Source organism: Hydractinia symbiolongicarpus, chromosome 1, assembly GCF_029227915.1.
Source record: "Hydractinia symbiolongicarpus strain clone_291-10 chromosome 1, HSymV2.1, whole genome shotgun sequence".
Classification (NCBI taxonomy): domain Eukaryota; kingdom Metazoa; phylum Cnidaria; class Hydrozoa; order Anthoathecata; family Hydractiniidae; genus Hydractinia; species Hydractinia symbiolongicarpus.
In genome coordinates, this window is record NC_079875.1 from 30,866,648 (window position 1) to 30,890,960 (window position 24,313).

The window sequence follows — 24,313 nt, forward strand, 5'->3', positions numbered from 1 at the left end:
TCAGTTGTTTGTATGGTTGCATCTTTGGGTTGATTGTTCTCAGAATTCTTAAGTCTCTAACACAATCTAATATCATTGAAGCCTGGTCAATTGCAAAGAATAAACGCAAAAACTTACACGTCAAGTTTGAAACGATCTCTTGCGCATCTTTTTTTGGTACATTTGGCACAACTACGTTTTTAAAATGTAAAAATTAGCGTCTTTGTTCTACACATGTAAACACAAGATGGTGTAAAATTTAACATAAATTCTTACTTAAGCTAGAGTTTTGAGGAAGAACATCAGGTTCTGTATGTACCAGAGGTTCTAGAATTTAAGCAAATATATTTAAATACATGGCCATGTAGCAGAAGAAATTCTTGTAATATATTCACCTTGCATGATAATGATATTATCATTATCATCTGCATCTTCAATAATATCATCTTCGGATTGTAATTGATCTGAAGGTCCTATTATGAAATATTTTCAATTTAATTACAAGCTCGCTTTGGGGTGTGGCAGATTTTCTACCCGAAAGACTGCCTGGTCAGGATGACACCACCATATCCCAACATGTTGCTAAATTAAAACAACAAAAAGAACCTGTTGGTAGACGAAATAATAAGTTTGGCAATGAAAAACACATTTCCTGAGCTGAGAAATGCACTACTAATACAACAAGTTGTCAGATATCTTGGACATATATATCCGTTATTGACAGAAGGAGATCAGGCGAGCTTATTTTTTGTGAATTTTTCTTTAATCATCTAAATCTTGTTTTTAATAGACCTTTTTGTTATGTATAATGCTATTTTTTATATTATTCCCACGAAATGCTTCACATTTAGGTACTGCAAGAATTCAGAAGAGTTTCTGATTTTGATATAAAGGAAAAATTCTACGAAGCTTTGAAAGGATACAAACAAGTGCTGTGCTTCAAAAGACGTCAGTTCTGATGTTGAAGATTGCAGAACCGCAATCAGAACAAAGAAAAGAGTGTAAGTTAAAAATTTCCTAGGTAGTTAATTTGTTAGATGACAAAATTCAAATTCAAAAAAAAAAAAATAACTGGAATTTGATCCTTTTTTCGCCACAGAAAATCTAACCTGTTATCTATAATTTATCAGCGCATCTCTTACTGAGAAGATGAGAAGTAGAATAAAGAATACAGTTTACGTACAAATGGAATTGTTAATGATACATCCTTAGATTCTTTCGACTAAGTGATGAGAATAATAATAGTGAGCGAAATTTATTTGCCTGTAGAACATATATTCTTTGTAACAGAGAGAATAGGAATAACTACATCGCAATGCAGACACAACTAGTCTTTTAAGACGAAAGGTTTAATGAAAAAGGAGCTATTTCTCCAAAATATAAGAAGCCGTTCGAGAACTTCTGTATTCTCCCCTTTACAGGAATAATCGGAAAGCTAATGGATTTAGGCTGTACTGAAGCAAACACCTACGAATGTGTAAACACAAGGATTGGTGAAATTCACTCATGCTTGGGATCTGGTGCGAGCACTAGAGTAAGCATCCCCAGCCTCCTGCAAGACACCAGCCACATTTATTGCCACCTTCCACCAAAACCAATTACTTTTGTTAAATTTTGGAAAAAGAAAAGTAGACTATAGTTAGAACGCACACATCAATTGCCGGACCTTAAAATATAAACACAGAACTTATTTTGAAATAAGCTATTCCACTATAATCTCCTCCTGTGAAAAAATCCTAAGTAGCAGTGAAGTCGAAATTAATATTAAAGTTGCCAAATATTCCTCGTTCATTACTTTATGACTGCATGTCAGAGTGCGACCATATTCAAATGCTAAACATATACTTGAAGAATATAAAAGAAAGAAAATACAATAACGAAATCTAAAGAGTTACGTAAAATCAAAAAGCGTGCTCAGGGCATGATGAAAATAAAAGTTAAAGTTTCTATTCCAATAACAATCCATTAACATATGCGACTCATCGACGCTTATGTTATTTTTAATTTCGTATTTTACCCATTTTCTTGATTTAGTGCAACGTCCTTTTGTATTTCCTCTATCACGTGAGATACTTTTTTGTATGAGAATGTTATTGTCATTATACATAATGTCACGCAAATTAGTTGTTAAAACGCCGTCCAAATTTACGTTGATTTCTATAGCACTCCTTTATCGTATTGTGACAAAAGCGTTCAATTAACACTCAGCCCTACACAGATTATTGCTGAAATGGGCCTTCCTAACAACAGGACCAGCTTGTCGTAATTGAGGTTTTGTGCTACTAAGGTCGAAAAATTAGCACAAATAGAAAAAAAAAATTATAACCCCATTTGGCTCTTTTAAAAGGAACTCGGATCAGCAGGATCGTCAATCCTAAAGGCCAAGTGAGCGAACTTGATCTCCCTACTGGACTCACGACACAATCCAGAGAGGGTAGGCGCAATAAGCTTGAAGACAGTATGAAAAAGGATTACAATACAGCATGCTGCACTAAAGTATCTTGTCTACAGGGACGGTGGGTGTAAATAAAAGTGCGATTAGGCTCCCAGAAAAAGGTGCTAAATACACTTTCTTGCTTATTACAAGCAAGAGTACTGTCTAACTTAGACCTATAACTATTCTTTGAAAAAATCTTAAAGAAAAAAAATGCTTCTATCACACAAACAATACGACACAAGACATAGCTAACAACATAATCGGGCTGGTTACGATTTCAAAAATTTATTCAGCAGTAATGGTTTTGGGTAGTTGATAAAAAGTGCTACTCGAATAACACAACAAACAAAAACGATAATCGACTTAATATTCACCAATTTTTCTAACAATATCTCAACTTTTATTGTTTACTCTAACTCATTCAGTGATCACAACCTTTTTATAGAAAAATACGTAAATTGAATAATAACACATATCCAGCAATTAGAACCAAACGCAGAGATTTTAGTAATTATAATGCAGATTTTTTTAGAAGGGATTTGAATAGTGTTGATTGGATTACAGAGCTGAACAGTTGAGATCCAAACGTAGGGTGGATCTAAACTTAAACAAATTCTCTCTAAATTTGTTAATATGCACGTCCTTTTTAAAGAGAAAATGTGCAGGGGAAAATCCGCCTGAAAATTTTGTGGTAAAACATGAAATTTTTCGCAATACCCGGAAGAAAGAAGATCGTGAAACAGGACACAGGGCTTATCTTTATAATATTGTTAAAATAGGTTTGTCCGTGTAGACAAGTATTTGTCTACACAGACGGTGGTTGTAAATAAAACTGGTTAAGTTCCCAGAAGAAAGTGCTGGTTACACTTTCATGCTTCTTACAAGCATGAGTACTGCTTAACATAGACCCATAACTATTTTTTAAGATAGTGTTTATAGAGAAAATAATCCTTCTAACATAAACAATATGACACACGACGGAACTAACAAATAAACGTGAGTGGTTACAGATAGAACACAGAACTTGTGACTCTGGCTGTGGCTTTCCACGTGTTACAGGGCCCTAACACTCAGCCTTACACAGGAGGTTGTCATGACAGGAGCAGCTTGTAGGTTGTCATGACAGGACCAGCTTGTAGATACTTTGACTGAGGACAGCAGTGTAGTCAAGCCTAAAGACCACGTTAATAAACTTAGCCACCCTACCGAACTGAGGTAAAAAGTGGGGTCATTACATCCAAACACAAGCTGAAAGCAACCCCCTTTGCTTAGCTTACCAGTTACCAGAGAAGAGTGAGCTGAACTCTTTACCCTCCAGGTATTGACGGTAGACTAGTTCGAATGAATGTAATGTAATGTAATAGCTGGTGTAATACGAAACCGCTCGGATTTACATTTTCCTAAAATATACGTTCTAATATTTTCTAATTTTATTATAAATAAATATAATAAAGTTGTTTGGTGAATAGTCATCTAATTTGCTACCAATTATTACGAGAACCAACTTATTTAATAACAGAGAAATAAAGTTGCAAAATACGAATCGTTCTTAAGTATCATCAAATTTGACTTTGGAGAAAATTGGGGACGCGGTTTTAGAAGACGATATGTGCCGAATAAAAATAAAAAAAAACATAAAACAGCTCACATGTATGTCCACGCAAAAGTGTATTTAGTGTAAGTGTAGTTAGGAGTAACAATGGCTTATCACTCATTCCTAAATATTGCAAAAGAAAAGCCATAAAAACAATTGAAAGTACAGAAATTTAACAGGAATGTCGAATGTCGTGAACGACTATCTGTTCTAAGTCGATTTAACAACGATGTTAAAGCACATGTTAGAAGTTTATGTAGTCTTGGTTTGAGCAGCAAAAGTTATGAATCACTTTTGTCAACTTTGGTTGTGAAAAAACTCCATCATATATAAAGAAATATAAGTTTGCCCTAAAAATTATTTTCTAACAGCTCAATTGTAGCATTTGTCAGGAGAAGGATGCCAGAAGAGTAAATAGTAAACAGTTTCACTGTTTTCAAAACTAGCATCTTATAATACTGCTTGAATGCTTACCAGGTTAGACCAAATAATAAATAAATTAAGAAATAAGTTAAGAAAAATATACATAAAATTATTGGTACATACATTTATTTCCATGTCGGAAGTTGTTTTGCTTGGTACCAGACCTGTAAAAAATAGTTTGCAATATATTCTTTGTTCTTAAGACTAGTCCAAAAACACCCCATAAAAGTTTCAAGCCAATAACCCATCTATATTATACCTGTAAACGTCTGTCTGTCTGTCACGCAAAATAAATAAATAATTAATAAAATGAATGTATATACATACATTTATTCGTAACGACAAAATAGCACAGTGCGGGAGCCATTGGACACATTCTCCAATTTTTATGCGTAACCTGCAAAGTAATGAAAAATAATATTAGTTAAATCTGCTCCTTTCAGGATTCTGAATAGTATTGCTTAATTATTTATGCAGAATATAATGCAGATAAGTGATACTAGGTACATCTGTGAATGTTTATCAAATTAGCATAGACAACTATATATAATTCTGAAAATGCTGGTTGGCATAATCTGCCATCCCAGTTGGGAGTTTCCACTTGTGTTCCTCTGCTTTGGGAACTATCTTAAATCGTTTTACCATTTTGTTTTCCTCTCCTGATTCATCTGAAGAGCTATCTGAAGAAGAAGACGAGGAGGTGGATGGAGATCTTTTTCTTTTCCTCCCTTTTTTGGACTTCTTTTTGGAAGACCTTACCTTTCGCCTTGGAGTTACATCCTCCTCCTCTCTCATAGCTTGCTCGTAAAACGAGTTTTCTCCAGCTGGCTCACATGCTGGCTTATTAGAGTCTCCAGCAGTTTCATTATTTTGTTCTTCTAATTCAAAACTCTCGGTGACATTAGACTCTTCATTGACAATATTATCTTGTTGTTCCATATTACAAAGATTTATTGGATTTTTTGTAGGATATTCGTGGATTAAAATGTTTTTATTTTAATTCACGAAGAGCTCTGACCATTCGTGTAGCGAACAAAGTGACTTGCGGAAGATTTGTCAGGGTCTTTTGACTTCCTACATTCCATATTTGTGACAGAAACTTCAGGAATGATTGGGGCCTTTTAAGGCTCAACCCAAGTGGTAGAATTTAGAAACATCTAGATGTAAAAAGAGGCACTCATGGAGGTAAAAGTTAGGAATTTTAATAGGGAACGTAAAGGCTTGTTAGGGAAACCAAAGCGACGAAAACAGGTCCTTACTGATTCTGAACAGAAACCCTTTGCACCCACCTCAATGGCAAAGAAATGCACGATCCATCCATTGGTTTTTCATAGCATAACAAAGTGAAGAATATTTTTTAAGATTTCGTTTGTGCCAATATTCCGTGTTCTCTTCCCATGGACAAGTCAGTTCTACCATAATTACAGTTTTGGAAAAACTGGATATTAATAACACGTCTGGGCGTAGTTGCGTTGTTGCAATGTATGGTTGAACAACTAAAACGGAATCTAAATCTGACAGTATTTTTCAATCGGAAGCAAGGTGAAGAAGGCCTGGACACTTTGTATGCCACTTCTTAAATGGTGATTGACCGGCCGGAATGAAATTAATTTTGTTGCACTTGGAAACCTTAAGAGGTTCATATGATACCAAAAACTCTTTTAATACCTTAACCAAAACTGTTAAAACCAAGTCATGCCGGTATGTGTGTCTACCCTGCGAAAGAGAGGTCCTACAGGCACCGAATATGTGAGAGACATTTGAGGATGGTTTCTTGCACATAATGCAACTTTTGTCTTTCTCAACTCCCCATCTCACAAGATTGGTTGCAGAGGGAAGGTTGCTCCTATACAAAAGAAAGTTAGACATTGTGGCAGTGAAGGAATTGTTCTCCAAGATAAATCATTTTTCACAAAAGAGCACCATTTTGTCCAATTGCCTTGCAAATGCAACTGTACAGCTCTGGCATGGTAAATATCTTCTTCGTTTTCTTCAATAATATTGGAAACAAGCTTTCGGTAAGCATAAGTGCCTTTTGGTGGTATATTTTTGTGGTCTAGAAGCCCTAAGCCAGCTCGACCAGTCTGATGCAAATCTAAAATCCTTTTGAAATAGAGTTGACTATCCGCCGAAAGAACTGCCTCACTAACTTTCCAATTTCCAGCTTCTGGTACGCACTTAGACACACAAAGGTCGACAGAATCTCTTAGTAACAGATGTCCACTGATTTTGTCAGATTTGACAACAGATGCAAGACTTTTCAGGGGAAGAGGACAAGGCGATGTCGAGGAATATAAGGAAATGTTGGAAATTGAATGATGTAGTTTTAACCATTTCCTAATGACAACAGAAAATCTTTGCTCTATTTTTGTGATAGTAGATAGAGAAACTTCATAGATTAATAATGGCCAACGGATTCTGGGAATTAACAGATGGTGTAAAAACCAAACCTTATGGACCCCTTTATGAAAGCACCTTTCTATAGCTATAAGTTTGTCTTCGGCATCATTTAGAAATTCTTGTATTGCAGCAGAATCAGACAGGGATGAGTTTATTGTTCTGCCTAAAAACCTAATTGGATTAGAATGAATGGATGGAATTTTTTCGCTGCCAACTGTAAAACGGTGAACTTTGGACGACTTTTCCCTTATCAATAACAATGCTGTGTGATGTAGAAGGCCTAAACGACATGCCTACCCAATCAAGAGCTGTTGTACACCTGTTTAATAAATTTTGAGTACTTGGAATTGACGTGGACATTACGAATATATCATCCATAAAAGCTTTTATTGAGGGTTGGTCTGGGATTTTGTTTTATTACCTTCAGTATCAAAAAGGGTGGGAGTAACAAAAACATATTCAATAATAACGTGTATAGATGCAAGAAATAGTATAATGGAAAGTGTACAGCCGATAAAAATCCCCCTACAGTGTTGATGCCAACTGGATGGAGCAGAAGCCGAAAAAGACTTACTCCACAGGCTGTCGTAGTATAGCTGTATGAGCCCTATCCAGGATTCTGGTACACCATAGCGTCTGAGAGCCATAAAAATCAGTCTGTGTATGAGATTTGACGTAAAGAGGATTCCCATTTAATCCTTACACAGGGGTTGCACCTGCAACAATTTCGGACATATTGAACTACAGGGTAAAAAGGTGTGATTATTTTTATCCAATCATATTAATGTTGAAAAAATCATTCATTGGATGGAATAAAATGGAATGTTGCAATCTCAGCCAATTACACAACGCAAAAAATATTAATGAGCGTTGCAAAGTGGTGAGATAGACGTTCAACCAATGAGATTTGGCTAATAATTCTGGGGGTCAAATGTCATTTTATTTGTTATGAAAAAAAGGTATGAATACTGATGGAAGCAACTGCATTTGCATTCTACATTTAGCCGCCAAATCTGACAGTGCTTCATATTGCACATCGGTGAGTGTTTTATTGTTACGCTTTATTCTTCAATATTTTTTGACGTAAAATGATTATTTTTTTCTTATAATTATCGGTATGTTTTCCCTCATTTAGAAATGTCTAATAAAAAAACCTCTAAAACAGCTGTGAACTTCTTGAACCAGTTAGCGAAAGATTTTATACGCGGTTATGGTCTTGCAACGAAAGAAGAAACGGGTTCTGATGGTGATTTTCGCAAAAAATTAAGGTCCTTCACATGCGAATGGCTGAATCGTCCTAACGTAGCGTTGTCAGAATTCCTCGAAACTGTTGAAACAAACTCTGAGACGATTGATGAAAACTTGCCGTTGCTGGCGGATAAAAAGTTAAATAACATTGTGAAAGGGCGCATATCTAAAGTCAAAGAATCGTTGCAACCATTTCATAGAGAATGTGAAGAAAACAAACCGTCATAGTCAAAATTGAAAAGTTACTTTGGCGGTAACAGGGGCTGCGCTGCCCGAAAAGGGTGAAGAAGTAACTCATTTCAAACACTTATTCATTAAAACAATGCACTAATGTCACAATGTGCTATAATTCTCTTTTCATATTTAGATATTCGATAAGTACTTAGATCTTGCGCTGAAGACTGGTGCAGCGCTGTTCTCAACAGCACTTCACCTAAAATGCGCTCGATTCGTCCATAGCAATTTACCCTTTGTTGCGGAGCAGGGTGGAGCAGGAAACAACCTTGAAGAATTATTATGATTTGTGCATTGACAAGTCACCAAACACGTCTGCTTCATCTTCCTCCGCAACAAAAAGGTCTTTATTGGCCATGCTTAATGACAAAGACGAGGAGGACAGCGTTGCAGCAGTTAAACAGCCGGAAGAAGAGTCAAAGAAAAAGAACGAAGAAGAAGTAATCGGATTGGCGACATGTTATATTGTTTACATTGCATACACATCGTACATACATAGATTTTGTAAACATTTACTGGAATAATAATTACTGTGCTAAAAGTCTGTACCTTAAATAATATTTTCAGAACTAAGGACACAAAATTTAACGACGGAAATGATATAGCGCTTCGGAAAGTGGAAAATACTCCTGTACAATTTTAAATTCCTTTTTAATTGAAAGACATTAAATTGCACATCATGGAAAGAGAATGCACAAAAAGGAAACGATCTTCAGTGAGAAATTTATTAACTTATTCATTACTTGTCCACAAATTTACTATCTTTCTTTTCTTGTATTAGAAACTTATACATTTTTCGGGCCATTTTTAATAACTTAATCAACTTTCGAAAACGGTGAACGCATTAAATTCTTATAAATAGTTGAAAAGAAGCTGTGGTCTGCGACTTCACGATAAAAAGGCATATTGCTATTTTTTGTACTAAATAGTATTACTGCCTTATGCCATAGCTGACTGCATTTTATATATGTCAGTTTAGATAAATGAAACAGCAGAAGCAAAAAGTGAAGAAGATTCAAATAGAAAAGAGTGGTTGTAACTTCGCAAATATTTTATTGCATTATTAAAATTATTGCAGAATGAAAAAATTATCAAAAATTTCTACGTGCGCGTGTGTTGACAGTAAATATAATGTACAACGAATGTGCAACGTCCCTACGCCGTTAATATATCTCAGTCAACAGGAAGAACAAATTCTTTCATTACTCATCGTTGATTTGGGCAAATACAAGAAAGAAAACATGGTTATCGTGTTAAAACAGCCGGATTTTCCTTGTATACACGTACAGAGACCGTTTCAGAAACAAGCAAAAGAAATATATTGCAAGCTGCATATAATTTTTTACATACAAATACAAAGTCATCTTACAGGTTTCATTTCTTCCATATCTTTGGTACTTTAAGTAATTCTTAAAAACAGTGTATTTTATTTTATTACTTGTTTTTAGCCATTACAAGCAAATTGTCAGGGAGGCTGAGGCAGGCTAAGTGCAAAAAAAGCCTTATCAGTATGATCGTTGGATGTACAAAACAGTTTCTGGTTGGTGGAGTGAACGATGAAATTGGAGGTGTTGGAGGAGATGTGGTTGGTGGAGTGAACGATGAAAGTGGAGGTGTTGGAGGAGATGTGATTGGTGGAGTAAACGATGAAAGTGGGGGTGTTGGGGGGGATGTGGTTGGTAGAGTGAACGATAAAAGTGGAGGTGCTGGAGGAGATGCGGTTGGTGGACTGAATGATGTGATGGTAATTGTGTTGTTAAATTATATTTGTTTTTTCTACATTTCTGTTAATTAAAAAGTATTGTGCATGTCTTATTGTCTTCAGGGAGCATGTGGAGATGTTGGAGAAAGTAGTAGGTTCAATGAAACGTCGTTACAAAAACAAATGAAAGCGGGGGTACAATACAAAGTGTCGTTTTTAATGCAAGAGTTTTTAATTAGTTCTTAATTTTAGTTTGTGCCGGTTGATGGTCAGTGGGACGGAAGGACTGGTGTTGTTTTCTGGCCCGATGATCATTGTGTGAGGAAATAAATACTGGGTATTTGCATTCAGTGGTGAAACAGAAAAGAATGTGGTCGTAAATTACAATGGACAGTATTGCACCAAGAATGGTGTATTACGTTAGGATAAGAGGTGTTTTTTCTGAAGAATCACTGAAATCAAAACTATTTGATGACTGGATAGTCAAATTTTACCACATTTAAATAGCTCTTTAAACAATACATGACTAAAACCACCGAGATTTTGGACCAACCTGGGGTGACTGCCTTCAGGCGGCTGACTTATGCTACTAAATCTGCATTTTTGACTGCACAAGCATAAAGCTTCTTTGTGTTTTGATTGGCACATTTGTCACTAAATTAGCATTGACCATTTCCATTCTAACTAAATATTAATTTTGATCAACAGAATGAATTGAATCAAAGTAAACAAAATGCACGGCATATTTTATACAGTGTTCATGATTGATGTTCTGTTATTGTCTACTCCCTCCTAAGGTCAAAGAGGTCATTAAAAAGTCACTCTTTTAGTCCTGTACTTTTGTGACTCATTAGTCGTCGCAATGCCAGTGGTGTTTATTGAGAGTCAAATCAACAAAATATTTGAGAGTTATTCTTGGTAATATATTTAATTGGAAGGAACATCTACACACTGTTATAAGAAAAGTTTAGCAGGGAACAGATATTATTAGAAAGATAGGATATATGCTCCCTCTTAATACTTTAAGCTCTCTTTGTTCTTCTTTTATAAATTCCCACACTTGTTATTGTGGATCTTCCTGGGCCTCACCAAACACAACTTGAGTAAGAAAATTAAACCAACACATTGATAGAATATCTATATACATTAATGTGGCGCTGTAGTTTAGTGGTTACGTGGTGCCGTAGTTTGTAATGAATGTGATGTGGTTCATAGGAATTGATGTATTTTAAATCTTACTGTTGTGTGCTGATTTATAGGTAGAGGAGATAAAATATCCCATCATTTTTCTCATTTCCATAGCTCATGACATTGCATGTTTGCAGAAAAAAAAGAAATCAGAAGCAAAATATAACACCTTTATAACCTACAGTCAACACAAGCGTTTGCATTTACAGTATTTCTACATTACAGGAAAGATAGTTTATTGGTAAAAACTTTTTGAAGAGCTGCAGATAGCTGCAAATAAATATTTGATGCGAAAGTATTTGTTATTGGGAGCTGTCTTTATCTTTTAATCTTAACAGTACCTTAGGACAATGTTTTATTAGATTCTGACAATGAAAATGACCCAGAGGAACAAGACAGTGGTTTGGAAAATTGAGATCGATCCTAATTCTGTGCAATCTTGGTAACAGTCAGAACTAAAATATTGAACTGGACAATTAACTCTCATGTTTCACATTATTGTTTAACGTTCGAAATTGTTAAGAAAAAAAGAAGATTGACAGTTAGCAAGAGAAGACAATGTATATTTTTTAAAATGAAACGAACATCACAATAAAACTTATGCTATAGGTAATCTTACAAAACATGATCTAAATAAAACGAAAAATCAGTGTCACAAATTTATTTTCGAGGGGCTCTGCGTCGTGCGTTTTAAAACAAAAATGCTCTAAACCACTATGTGGGAGTTGTAACATTAGGACGCGAGACTGGAGTTTTTAAGTACCTGGTGAAAAAATCGAACAACAAGTTGTAGGCAAGTAATCAATTTTTGCACCGAAATGTTTCTTAAATATTAATCACACTCCCAAAATATTTTTGCAACAACATACTTGCATGCCTTACGTAGCTCTAATGGGAGCTTTAAATGCACTAGACACTTTTCATGGGGCCCTCATTGATAACAGTATTATCAGAACCTGATTAGGCAAATAACAGTAATGATACGTATGCGTGAAATAAAAAAGGTTTACAATACAGCAAGCTGGACTGAAGTATCTTGTCTACAGGGACGGTGGATGTAAATAAAATTGGAATTAGGCTCCCAGGAAAAGGTTCTGAATACACTTTCTTGCTTTCACACCAAACAATACGACACAAGACAGAGCTAACAACATAAACGAACTGGTTACAGAAGGAACACAAATAGAAAAAATGTATATGTCAAAAAAGTAAAACCTTCCTGTGCGCCAGAACTTGTGACTCTGGCTGTAGCTTTCCACATGTGCTTTTTATACTAATTTTAAAAAACTTTTTTAGGTGGAGAACCTGCTAGGATTCAATTGAAAGATTTCCATGACAGCATGAATATCGCACAGATCAATAAGCAACGTTTAAAACAGCTCGATTATATTAACCAGTTGTTGGTAAAGGAGCTTAAAATAATGTACATGTATGGCAAGGGTAACAATTAACTAGTTCCGATTTTAATTCCACCAGACACAGTCGAGGCACTGAAGAAAATAGCAAACGAAGATTTTAGGAAAGTTGGTTCTGTGTTGCCTACAAATAAAATCTTCTTTGCAAATTCCCAGTCTTCAGAGAGTCATATGTCTAGTTGCCACGCAGTGAATTCCATTTGCCAATCTCTCATTTTAAATTCTGGACGAGACATTATCGCTCTGAAAAACAGACAACGGATTTGCACGTTGTTTGCCTCTTTGGATGTCCCCAAATGTCTTCTACTGCTATATGAGCGAAAGACATTAACAAAATGTGTACCAGGCACCTTTAGCCAACCAAGAAATCACAAGAGAGTTGGAAAGCCACTGATGAGTATAGACAAAGGGATTTTTGTAACTATAGTTGAAAGTATATATTTACTGATAAAGGGTACCCCATGGTAGTATTTCAACATTGAGAAAAAGAAATTCTATTTTTCACCTCCTAAACTCTTGTTTTCTTATTACTATTCAGTACACATTTTAGGTTTGGAGGCCGGAAATTGTATGGGACACATAGATACTTAAAAGGCTTGGAGAAAACTTAGTACAAAAATAGTTTTTGAAACAAGAAATTACCAGTTTGTGCAAAAACGTTTTTCTTTTTTCCTTACCGTATTTTCCAGTATATAACCCGCGGGTTATATGTTGATTTTTACAACTTTTACTGTTGGTGCGGGTTATAACGTGGTGTAGGTTATATGATAAATTTTATATTTCTTTATTTATTGTGACATTTAAAGTTTATACATTTACTAGTGCAATCAAGTCAAGGTTTCTTTTGTGCGTGGTTTTTCATTTATTTGTAGTACTAACAAACTTACACAATTGCGCAGAATGAAACAAAGTTGACATTGCGCAATTAGGACTATTATGTGGTGTTTTAGGAAGAAAATAGGGAACACAATAGATAGCCGAATCTCTAAATGGAGAAAATAGTACTATTGGGACAAAACGTGTACATTAATATAACTGCATGTGCGATCCTACGTAACCTACGCAATTCAATTTTTTTCACACAAAAATTGCTTGCGAGTGCTCCTATTACGAGCTCTCTCTAAAACACAATTCTAGAGATCATTTTTTCTTTTGTGTTGAATGGAATTCTAATCTATTTATATCTTTGCAATCATATTAAGCATATTAAAATGATTTGCTTTTAGTAATAGAACATTATAGCAGGTATCATTTTTAGGTGTTATTGACATGTATTTCACAACCTACAATCCCGGACAAAGTATATTCGAACTTTTCACATTTTACATGTTTTTGCCCTGCTCACATCCCCTTCCCCCATTTTAATGTTGCAAGGTGCCTTATGACCAGTCGGCAGCCCGGCAACATTGAAATAGGGGGCAAGGGGCCAAGAAGAGGATTTTCCTCAAAAGTTCCAAATATTTTGTCCGGGACTGTCTGAAAATTCTATCTTAAATGAACAACATTCTTGTCTTTATCGTTATAGTGCGTAAACACACAAAAAATAAAAAAAATGGAGAACAAAAGAAAACCATGCAAAAGAATGCCATCATCTCTCTCAACGTACATAAAATACCTTCACCAGGAGAGTGGAATTGGTATTGCAGAAATAAAAAGAAGGTATCCAGCCTATTCCAAAACGACTTTGTTAAGGCATATGAAGGGTAACGTTGCAGTTGAGTTTGAGGACCGTCACCATGGAAACAGGGGCAGGGCAAGGAAATTTTGCGACAGGGATGAAAGAACGATACTGCGCAACTTGACGCAACTTTGCGAGATTGTTGGCACCTTTTCATCGCAGGATATCCAGACGGCTAGTGGCTCTACTTGAGCAACCGTACTGTTGACGGGTGTTAAAGAAACACAAATATGGTTTTTATCAGTGCAGGAAGAAAGGTATTCTTACCAAAGGGGATTCAACAAAACGGCTAAAATTTGCCAAAAAATGTAAAAAATTGCCTCCAAATTTTTGGACAGACAGTAAGTTATTAAGGTTAATTATCTTGTATTGTGTTGAGTTGTTTTATACATGCCTTGCTAGTTGATTCAACTTATTGAAACTTAAAATTTTGTTGTGCGGATCATGATATACCTGTGGGTAATTTTAGTGATATCTTTCTACCTTGATGAAACTGGCTGGGTGCATAAAACAAATCCATGCAAGGCAGCAAAAACAACAAGGACACGGATGTGGCGGAAAAGAGGTGAAGGTTTAAGCAGAGAGTGTACGGCCAAATGAAATAAGGAGGGCAGTGGCGGTAGGATGGCTAAGTTCATGGTAACGATTGCGTATGGAAAAGGTGTAATTGAGTGTCATCAGTATGAAGGTGGTCTCAGTGGTGAAAAGTGTGCACATTTTTTCAGGGGTCGCTTTCCAGTAATGTTTGAACGTAGAAATAACCAGCGCGGGAGACTGTTTCTTCAAGATGGAGACCCTTCACAAAACTCTCGTTTGTCGCATAATGCTATGGGTTCCTTTCAGGTGCAGACTTTTCAAGATTCCACCTCGTTCACACCGATCTTAACCCCATTGAAAACGTCTTTCATTTGGTTGGTATCCAGCTTAAGAAACAGGCCTTGAAAAGAAGACTTGAGAAAGAAACCTATGTGCAATTCTGTCGCCGTGTACACTTTTAAATTATCCTTCCGCAATTGGTTCCATGCCAAAACGTGTTGATGAGGTTATAAAAGGTAAGGGACGTCGTACCCGGCACTAAGCTTGTGAAAGACCTTGTAAAATTGTGCAAGTTTTGGAGCAACGAGTAACCATCGAGTAACCATAGGCTGTTTACAGGTTTTCCCAGCAGGATATGACGACTAACACGAGTAACCGTACTGTATATAAAGAATGTATAGTATTCCTTTAATATAAAATATGGTTACTCGTGTTACTCGTCAATTTTGTTAAGAAATCCTCTAAACCCCCTATGGTTACTCGATGGTTACTCGTTGACTTTTTGTTTGTTGTTTTTGTAGGAAGGCATAGTAAACTATATATGTGTGTTATAATATAATTTGACTTGTTGTATGCGCAAATTACATGGTGTACACAACACCAATTGCTAAAACGTCTGAACAAAATAATAACATAAGCTCCTAACAGTTTTGAAAGTCAAAAATGTTTGTGTACAACATAATTCGTCTTAGGTAGAATGTCTCTGTGATAGAACAGAACCAAAGTAACATTAAATACGTGGTTGTTATTCGTCACAACGGATAAACACAAGTTTGGCGAAACATCTACTGCAAACTGTATTTGAGCAAATAGGTGAAACGTTCGCCACCTCGTCTTCATCATTGCATCTTCCCCGTCTTTGTTGTTACTTTTGCCAGAACATTTAATTGTGGAAATGCTTGTCACAAATATTGGTATGTGATTTTGTATGCAAATGTCTTTGGAGTAGTGTGTCTTTGGTGTTGAGAAAGGGACAAGTTGTCCTTCTAGCAAGTTGAGGAATTGTTGCCATGGAATCATGTTTTGGTTCCAGCGCAAGTCATTTAGGAAAATAAGTTCTTTGTTTTCGACACCAGCAAAGGCGGATTTATTTCATGAAGAATTTGAAAATGTGTCGTAAATCTGTGTCAACGGGGTCAACAGACATGTCTTGCCACAATTTGCTGAACCAATTAGCAGTAAGTTTCGATTTTTGCTTCGACCGTATTCCAGCAAAATGCGGACTGCTTCTACAAAGACATATGCATTAATCTTGTTGTTTTTCAAAATCTCTTTAGCCATACCCAACCAGTCTTCGTTTACGCATGATCGCCCCTATACATCAAAATTTTCAATTTTTGTTTTGCACTAAATGACAATTATCTTGCATCAATACGAAAATTCGCAAATATATAACACTCGTCTCTTTTAAATGCCTCGTTTTATCAATTTTATGGCCAAACTATACGGAAACAGAGACGATTTTGTTGACCCTAAATTACAATTATCTATATAATAATACGCTAAGTGTGTCCGCGAAACAAGGCATTATTTTAAAATGCCGCGATGGAGTGCTTCTGTTGTTTTTAAAGATGGCTAAGCGAGAAATTGGATGTTCCAATTGTGACTAAATCAACCTACACTTTTTAGCCACGTGATACATAAGTCACCCTTACTAACATCACATGACCATTTCTCGGACATATACCGCCTTAAACTCAAACCTTTCATTAACCTAAGTTATATTGAAACTGACGGTAGGACTTGTTCAAGAAATCAAAGAAAGGGTATATTTAGTTTGCTTTCATGTATAAACCCATTCTTATTCCCCACTCACTTCTAAAGCTAGCTAGCTTAAAACTACAGATTTAGATAGAATAACAATAGAATTTAGATAGATAGCACTTAGCTAGCTAGCGTAAAAAAGAGCAAACAGTACCTATGGTTAGATTTTCTTAGATTAATTTAGAGTTTTCCGTCATAAAGCTTCAACCGAAGATGCCAAAAAAGGAAGACCAAAAGGAATATTTAATGTCATTGGTCTTCCAAAGAAAAAGAGTGAAAAACTCATTCCATAGTGTATCATGGGTTATCAATGGCACGTTGTTGATCACAAAAAACGATCTCCGAGACAACCTGCACCCTAAATTGACAGATCAATGTGTTCAATTAACATCTATTAAAGAATGCTTAGAAAATGAGGCCTGGAAAGAGCTATTTAGATTTTCAAAGAGAAAATAAAATTGGCTTTGTGAGACTTGCCAAAATGCTCTGGCAGAATCCCAATCCGTTGGATGTAACTGTTGCCTTAATTGGTACCATTTGTCCTGTATTGGTAAAACAAAATTACTGGCGAGACGCATATGGTTCTGCCGAGAATGTTTTAACGCACACGCGTAGATCTGCAGAAATGCTATAAGATTTTCCTAATGCTTCTTTAAAAAGAATAGTGTTTTTTCGGCTCAGCCTCAATATTCTTCATTTTTTGACTAATATGAGCATAATAGCCTGAAAACATACAATCAGCCTTGTAGCACACGTAGTCAAACTTGTAGAAATGTAAATAAGAAAATATCTTTTCATCGTCAACTCTCCTACTTCTAGAAAAAAGAAATACGTGAATGCCGTACTTCTAGTAATAAATAGTAAAAATACGTGATATCTAACTTCTAGCAAAAAATAAATAAATAAAGGTACGGTCACGTACTTGTAGCCACTTCGCTTTCAAATTATTCAACAACTTGCTTGGTGGGTACTGCAACAACGCTTTAGTATTATGAAGCACTCAAGATTAATTTTTGGATTTCATTTGTGGAAGTATGTTTTTTATCCAGTTGTACGTGGAGTGTATTTCACACAAATGTCTGAGGGGATTGCAGCAATGCCAGGACTTCATAATAATCAGAATATCAAGGCAGGAAACAAGTTATAAAAATGAAATGGATAGTATTGACCTTAGAATGAAACCATACATTTAATTACATTAAGTCTGGAAAGTCTATTGGCTTTTACCCGGAATATGACAATGCATTCTTCATCAACTAATGTTGTGTTGAACAAAACTTTTATCACCGTTATTTCCCCTATGTTGATATAAAGTTAGATTTCTTTCATGCGACCCAATTACCCATGAAACCCCGTTATTACTTACTGATGAACACTTTCATTTTCGACAAAAAGATGACTTCTGCGCTGTTCGGACCATAAAAACCCCTGGTTATGCAGTAAAAAGAATTACCCCAGGACAAGGAACAAAAGCAAATGAAGTCCTTCATCGATTACTCAGGCATAGCCTACTCAGAGGTGCAACAGTTATGTCTCCTGAGGTTGCTTAAGTTGTGTTGACTGTAATCTTTTATAATTACAGTAGAGTCTCCATAACTCGAACCTCTATAACTCGAATCTCTCCTTAACTCGAACAAATTCGTTGGCACCGTTAAAACTTCCTAATAAACTCTTATAAAAAAACCTCTACAACTCGAACCTTCATAACTCGAATCTTCCCTTAACTCAAACAAATTTTTTTGTCCCTTGGAGACTTTTCTCTCCATAACTCGAATTTTCTGACATCATAATCAAAATTCGAACAGTTTTCCTGATAAATTGGGTCTAAAAATCTTGTTAATACGTGTTTTGCAGGCCTTATTATTAATTCGAATGAGTAATGATGCGTCATCCAAACCTTTCGAACGTCTTTTTCGAACGTTTTCGAGAAAATCTAAAGAATTTCAAAAGAAAGACACTCTCATAACAATGTCGTCTGTGGCAGGATCAAAGCGTCGAATTGACAATAAGTCGTGCAAAATCAAGTACAAAGCTCTTAAAGCGTTGGAAAAGGGTACTGCGCCAAAGGACGTGGCAAAAGAGTTCAAAATTCCTCCAAGCACCCTGTCAACTTGGAAAAAAAAATAAAGAAAAGATTTACAAGCAGTTTAACAACGGGCAAACATCGAAGAGATCAAAGCCAGAAAAATTCGAAGATGTGAACAAAGCTGTTCATAAATGGTTACTTATGATGAGAAGTGAGAATATCCCAATCAGTGGCCCGATGCTGAAAGAGAAAGCTCTTGAGTTTGCCGAAGCGTTGGGTGTCGAGTCATTTCAAGCTTCTCAGGGGTGGATGGCTAAATGGAAAACCAGGTTAGTTGACTAAGATTTTGTTTGTTTATCTTCGTGAAGATAAAATCTAAAAAAATGTTACAATAGCTTTGGTAGTTGTTTTTTCAAAATATCAATAGACTCTCTTTCAGAGAGGAAGGATAATTTGCATGGGACTTTCATCCTTAATCCATCACCAGCATTCAATGACTTTCCAGTAATTGTTATTTTGCAAACATTGAAGCTGTCATTCTTCAGAAAATAAAATATGACTTTTGCAAAGCGTCCTGACTTTCCTAGTGGTAGATGTCCAATGATTTCTCCATCATTTTTCTTGACTGCAACTGCATATTTATCCATTTTATTTGTTGGTTCCATGAAACCATAAAATTCATCTCCAACAGAGGGTGTCCAATTACTTTTATAAACATGATACCCCATGACAAAAGCGTCGATTTCGTACGTAATAAGTTTAATGATAGGAAGTTCTATACAACAAATAATGTCTGTTAATCTTTTGACTTGTTGGACTTTCATGGCTTCCATGCTTTCTTTCACTCGTCAAAACATGGTAACAATCGAATGTTTTCTATTCGAATCATGGCCATGGCATTCTAAATTTAGAATTCCATGATTCGAATCAAACAAAATGTAAAGCTCCATCTACACTAGTCACAACTACAGAGATAAACGTTTTTCTCATCCATTCCTTTCAGGTATGGAGTATCCTTCAAAACCATCGCTGGAGAATCACGGTCCGTCACTGAGGAAATGACAGCGCCATGGTCGGAGACAACATTACCAACCATTCTCTCCCGCTATCCTCTGGAAGACATTTTTAACGCCGACGAATTTGGGCTTTTCTTTCAATGCCTTCCCAATAAAACTTTGCATATGAAAGGTGATAAGTGTTCTGGAGGAAAACACAGCAAAGTTAGACTTACTGATTTAGCTGCTGGTAATGCCTTGGGGAAACGATTGCCAATGTTTGTAATCGGCAAGTCCGCCAACCCTCGTTGCTTTAAAGGTGTCAAAACACTACCCTGTCGATACCGTTCGCAAAAGAAGAGTTGGATGTCTGGAGAGCTGTTCGAAGAGTGGGTACGCGAGCTTGATCGAAAATTCTCTGTCTCTAAGCGAAAAATTGCTTTGATTATTGACAATTGTACCGCACATCCTCATGTTGAAAACCTGGAATGGGTAGAATTGATCTTTCTTCCTCCAAATACCACGTCCCGAACCCAACCTATGGACCAAGGAATTATCCGCGCCCTGAAAGCAAAATATCGATCGCTAGCAGTGCGGAAATTGATAAAAGCCTTGGACGAGGAAAGATCGACTCCGAAGTTCTCGATTCTTGCAGCTATGTACATGCTAAGGAAAGCATGGGATGATGTTTCCAACAAAACATTCACCAATTGCTTTCGAAAATCAGGAATTTCCCAAAAGGATGCAGAAAGAGCGATCAACGAAGATGACGACCCTTTTAAAAGTTTAACCAGCGAAGTAGAAGAAGACCCAATTCCAACCCTCGTTGCTGAACTCTCTTACATAAAACGAAGGTTTCCTGACCACATTGATCCTGACTTATCAACTGAAGATTTCATTGATTTTGACATTGAAGTCAGTACATCCCATGGGCGTCTGAAGACTGCTGACATCATTGCTGAGATCACTGGGACTCAAGACGAAGAATTAGAAGAGGTCGACCGGCCGAGCAAGTGCGTACAGCTATCAACGTCCTCGAAGACTTGAGTATTTTTTCACATTTTGGAGAAGAAATGATAGCTTCCCTGAGGGACTTGAATCGTAATATCGCCAAAGATTTTGATATGAGTTGTAAGCAAACAGTTATCACCGACGTCTTTTCTAAATAAACATTAAAAAATTCATTAAAAGTGTATTGTTTTGACTTTCATTAACCTAATAGCCCCCTTAAAGTTAGACTTAAGATTAAATATAACGTTTTATCCAGCTGGTTCACGTAAAGGGAGGATATTCCGCTAAAAGTTGAAAACCTCTACAACTCGAATGTCTCCATAACTCGAACGATTTCCTTTTCCCCGTGGCTGACTTTTAATCGACCCTGAAACATAACACTCACCTACGATAAACCCTGTTCCCTTACAAATATGAACGCAAATAAAAGACTGGTGCTGCGAATAGTATGTTTCCTTAGTTATTCAAAATATGAAAAAGTTATCAAAAATTTCTACGTGCGCGTTTACTGACAATAAATATACTGTAACACGAATGTGCAACGGGTCTACGCCCTTGGTGTACTTGAGTGAACAGAAAGAACAACTTCTTTCATTGTTCACCGTTGATGTTGACAATTACAAAAAGGAAAAACATAGTTATCGTGTAAAAACCGGTGAATTTTGCAAGTATACGCACAGAGAGTCAGCTTTAGTGTGAATAGAACATGCGGAAGACACCAACAGAAGTAATATATTGCAAGCTCCATAAAATTTCTTACGAGGAGATGTCAGTGGTATGGAAAAAAAATCTTCAGAATGTAAGGAATAGAATGTGCAATTTGGCCTTGCAAATATTATTACACGAACTTGTGTTAAAGCACAATCGGGGTGCCTCAAGCAGGATAAGTGGAAAAAATCATTTATTGTAAAATGTTGCAGTGAAATTGTTGATTATTCCGTTAATTTTGAACTCCTCCAATATCCGTACGATCGTTGGATGTACAAAAACAGTTTCTGGTACGTTTTAAGTACTTATTACATTGCCACAAGTAATATATCTTTTCATATAAGAAATGCACCTATCAATTTTTACATAAATGCTATTGAAAGTGGCAAAAAGTTTGTCTCTACTCCAGTGGCATCATTAGATCGCAAAATTTTTAACAGTGGTTACTGGAAATAGTAATTTCACTTTAATTTTAAAAGTTGTTACACTTTCAAATTACTATTTAAAAACATACTTTTAGCCAACGTGGTTAGAAGAGATAATACAGTTCACTCAACGTACCCCAACAAAGTGTACATGTGTACTGTCTGTTTTAGTAAAAGTATACTGATCAAAAATTGATTCATTAGCACTTTCACTTATATGTGTATCTTCCAAGGTTAAAATAACATCTTTATAACGGTGTTGACGCACAAATATTGATGCTGCAACTCGTAAGTCTTCATGGGTTCCAGCAAAATGTGGTTCAATTTTTTTATAAATTGTTTCCAAAACTGCATGATAAAATCAGTTTCAATCTCCAGCAGTTATATATATAATAACTAAGGAAATGTCCTAATAAATCGATTCTCAAAATTAGGGGTGAGACCAGAAACCAACTTAACCAGAAGTGAAGTTCATGAACACTACCTATACTACACTCTGGTGCCTAATATACACTTCCCCAGACCCTGGACATATAGTATTCTAAGTTTCTGGTATTAATTATTTCACCGGAAGACAATAGAAGCCATATTTTTCATGGTGGCTTCAAGCACAAAGAGTAGTTTAGCTAGCTAGGTATATTAAAACCAAGACATGTAAAAATAAAAATTGAATCATCCAGACCTTCACGACTCACTCTTCTTCTGCCGCATGAAAAGGATACCACGTAAATATACCAACGTAAGCTGATAATTTAATATTTTAAAATCTTCTTATTAATGAAGCGATAAATACAATACGTTTTTGCGCGTTAAAAACGTTCAAATTAATAAAATGCACCTTCAAAAAAAGGTACAAGCTTTCCAAAACTATATAAAAAATGAAGAAAATTTTTTTACAATCATTTTGTATGCAAATACAATCCCACATAATGATACAAACATAAATACATAAAAACTAATAAGATATGTGTTTTTAATTACTTAAAATATGTATTTGTGTTAGGTCGGTAAAATACACGATAATTTAAACTAGCCGATAGCCGATTCTTTTGGTATACCACGCGTGTAGCAAACGTGCTCCACAATTTCGCTTCGCAAAAATATTTATTGCATTAAAACTGGCCATTCACAGAAAGCCAGCATTCGGCGCTGGCGAAATCTTAGGGCTTCACTTTGGAGTCAGAAAGTGGATATTTTTCGACTCATTTTGTTAAGATGCTATAGCCAGTGACAGAATAATAGATGGTTGGAAAATGGTTCTCACCGCAGTACTGGCAATGGCAACATGCATTTCTTATTGATGGTATCAGTCAATTTGAGTATCCTCATATATTTATCTCCATCGGAATGGTACTTTTCCCAGGTAAATATGATAACATGTCATACACAGTCTCATTTGCATACGTCATAATGTGTGAGATATACATATGCCTTTATCTGCGGATGTAACTGGCCATCAAGTTGCCTTCAGTTACTTGACTCAATATCATCTATGTGAACCTAGTGGATGGTTTTTCAAGATACGAAAATGGCTTGGACTATTTCCCGAACAAGAAGATATATAATTATACGCATAAGAACAAAATCATTCAACAATACATGCAACAAGAAAATTTAGAAAACGATTTTACATTGTTGCAGTACTTGCGACAGTTTGATGTAAATAAAAAGAAGAAATATAAAGGCATGCAAGATACTGCAAGATAGTGATGTTTTCTACATGACACGATAATGTGATATCCATTTTAATATAATATGGGAAATAATACATTTGTTGGAATTCAACTGGCAGCACACGTTGTTTAACGTAAAATTTTGACAACTGGAACATTTAACTTCTTTAAATACATCAACGTTACCCGAAAAATTACTAAATTTTTTACTGCTATAACATGTAATCCAACCATCTGGAACGACAAAAAGAAAGTAAGACAGTTTTTAAAAGGATTGAGATACCTTTATGTACTTTTTTGATGCATGAAATTGGCTTCATTAAACTACTTCCGTAAATATATGACTGAACGTGCTACAGAAGGTGGAAAACACTGTCCTACTAATACACAGTCATTTGTTAAATATTTTCATGAAAATATGGAAAGCTATGATAATAGTAATTATGCATGGCATCCGCGAAACAAGCCATACATTTTAATAACAGGAGGATATCTTTCATCTAGTTACAAAGAGATTTTTGGCAACAAAATTACAACTGAAACGGTTTATTCTGCATGTTTCATACCTGTGGATAACAAAATCAGTTGTATGATGAA

At 35.8% G+C, this 24,313-nt stretch overlaps 2 protein-coding genes across 2 annotated transcripts; one reads left to right on the forward strand and one right to left on the reverse strand.

The window, feature by feature from the left end:
• Positions 1-4,973: 4,973 nt before the first annotated feature.
• Positions 4,974-5,372, reverse strand: LOC130629993 (protein FAM133A-like). Its single transcript, XM_057443393.1, has one exon. The coding sequence runs from the start codon at positions 5,370-5,372 to the stop codon at positions 4,974-4,976; it is 399 nt and encodes a 132-aa protein (XP_057299376.1).
• An 11,987-nt stretch (positions 5,373-17,359) lies between these two features.
• On the forward strand, positions 17,360-20,946 carry LOC130630002 (tigger transposable element-derived protein 4-like). Its single transcript, XM_057443402.1, has 6 exons — positions 17,360-17,428; positions 17,698-17,719; positions 18,274-18,419; positions 18,733-18,931; positions 18,978-19,233; positions 19,908-20,946. Exons 1-6 carry the CDS (start codon positions 17,360-17,362, stop codon positions 20,944-20,946), a joined length of 1,731 nt encoding a protein of 576 aa, XP_057299385.1.
• Positions 20,947-24,313: the final 3,367 nt, after the last annotated feature.

Excerpts from the sequence above, each read along its gene's own strand:
- LOC130629993 (XM_057443393.1), bottom strand. The coding sequence starts at position 5,372 with ATGGAACAACAAGATAATATTGTCAATGAAGAGTCTAATGTCACCGAG.
- LOC130630002 (XM_057443402.1), top strand. The coding sequence starts at position 17,360 with ATGCTCTGGCAGAATCCCAATCCGTTGGATGTAACTGTTGCCTTAATT. Across the intron at positions 17,720-18,273 it reads AAAAGAAATACGTGAATGCC|ATGACTTCTGCGCTGTTCGG; the intron begins GTACTTCTAGTA and ends TTCGACAAAAAG. Across the intron at positions 18,420-18,732 it reads CAACAGTTATGTCTCCTGAG|GCCTTATTATTAATTCGAAT; the intron begins GTTGCTTAAGTT and ends CGTGTTTTGCAG.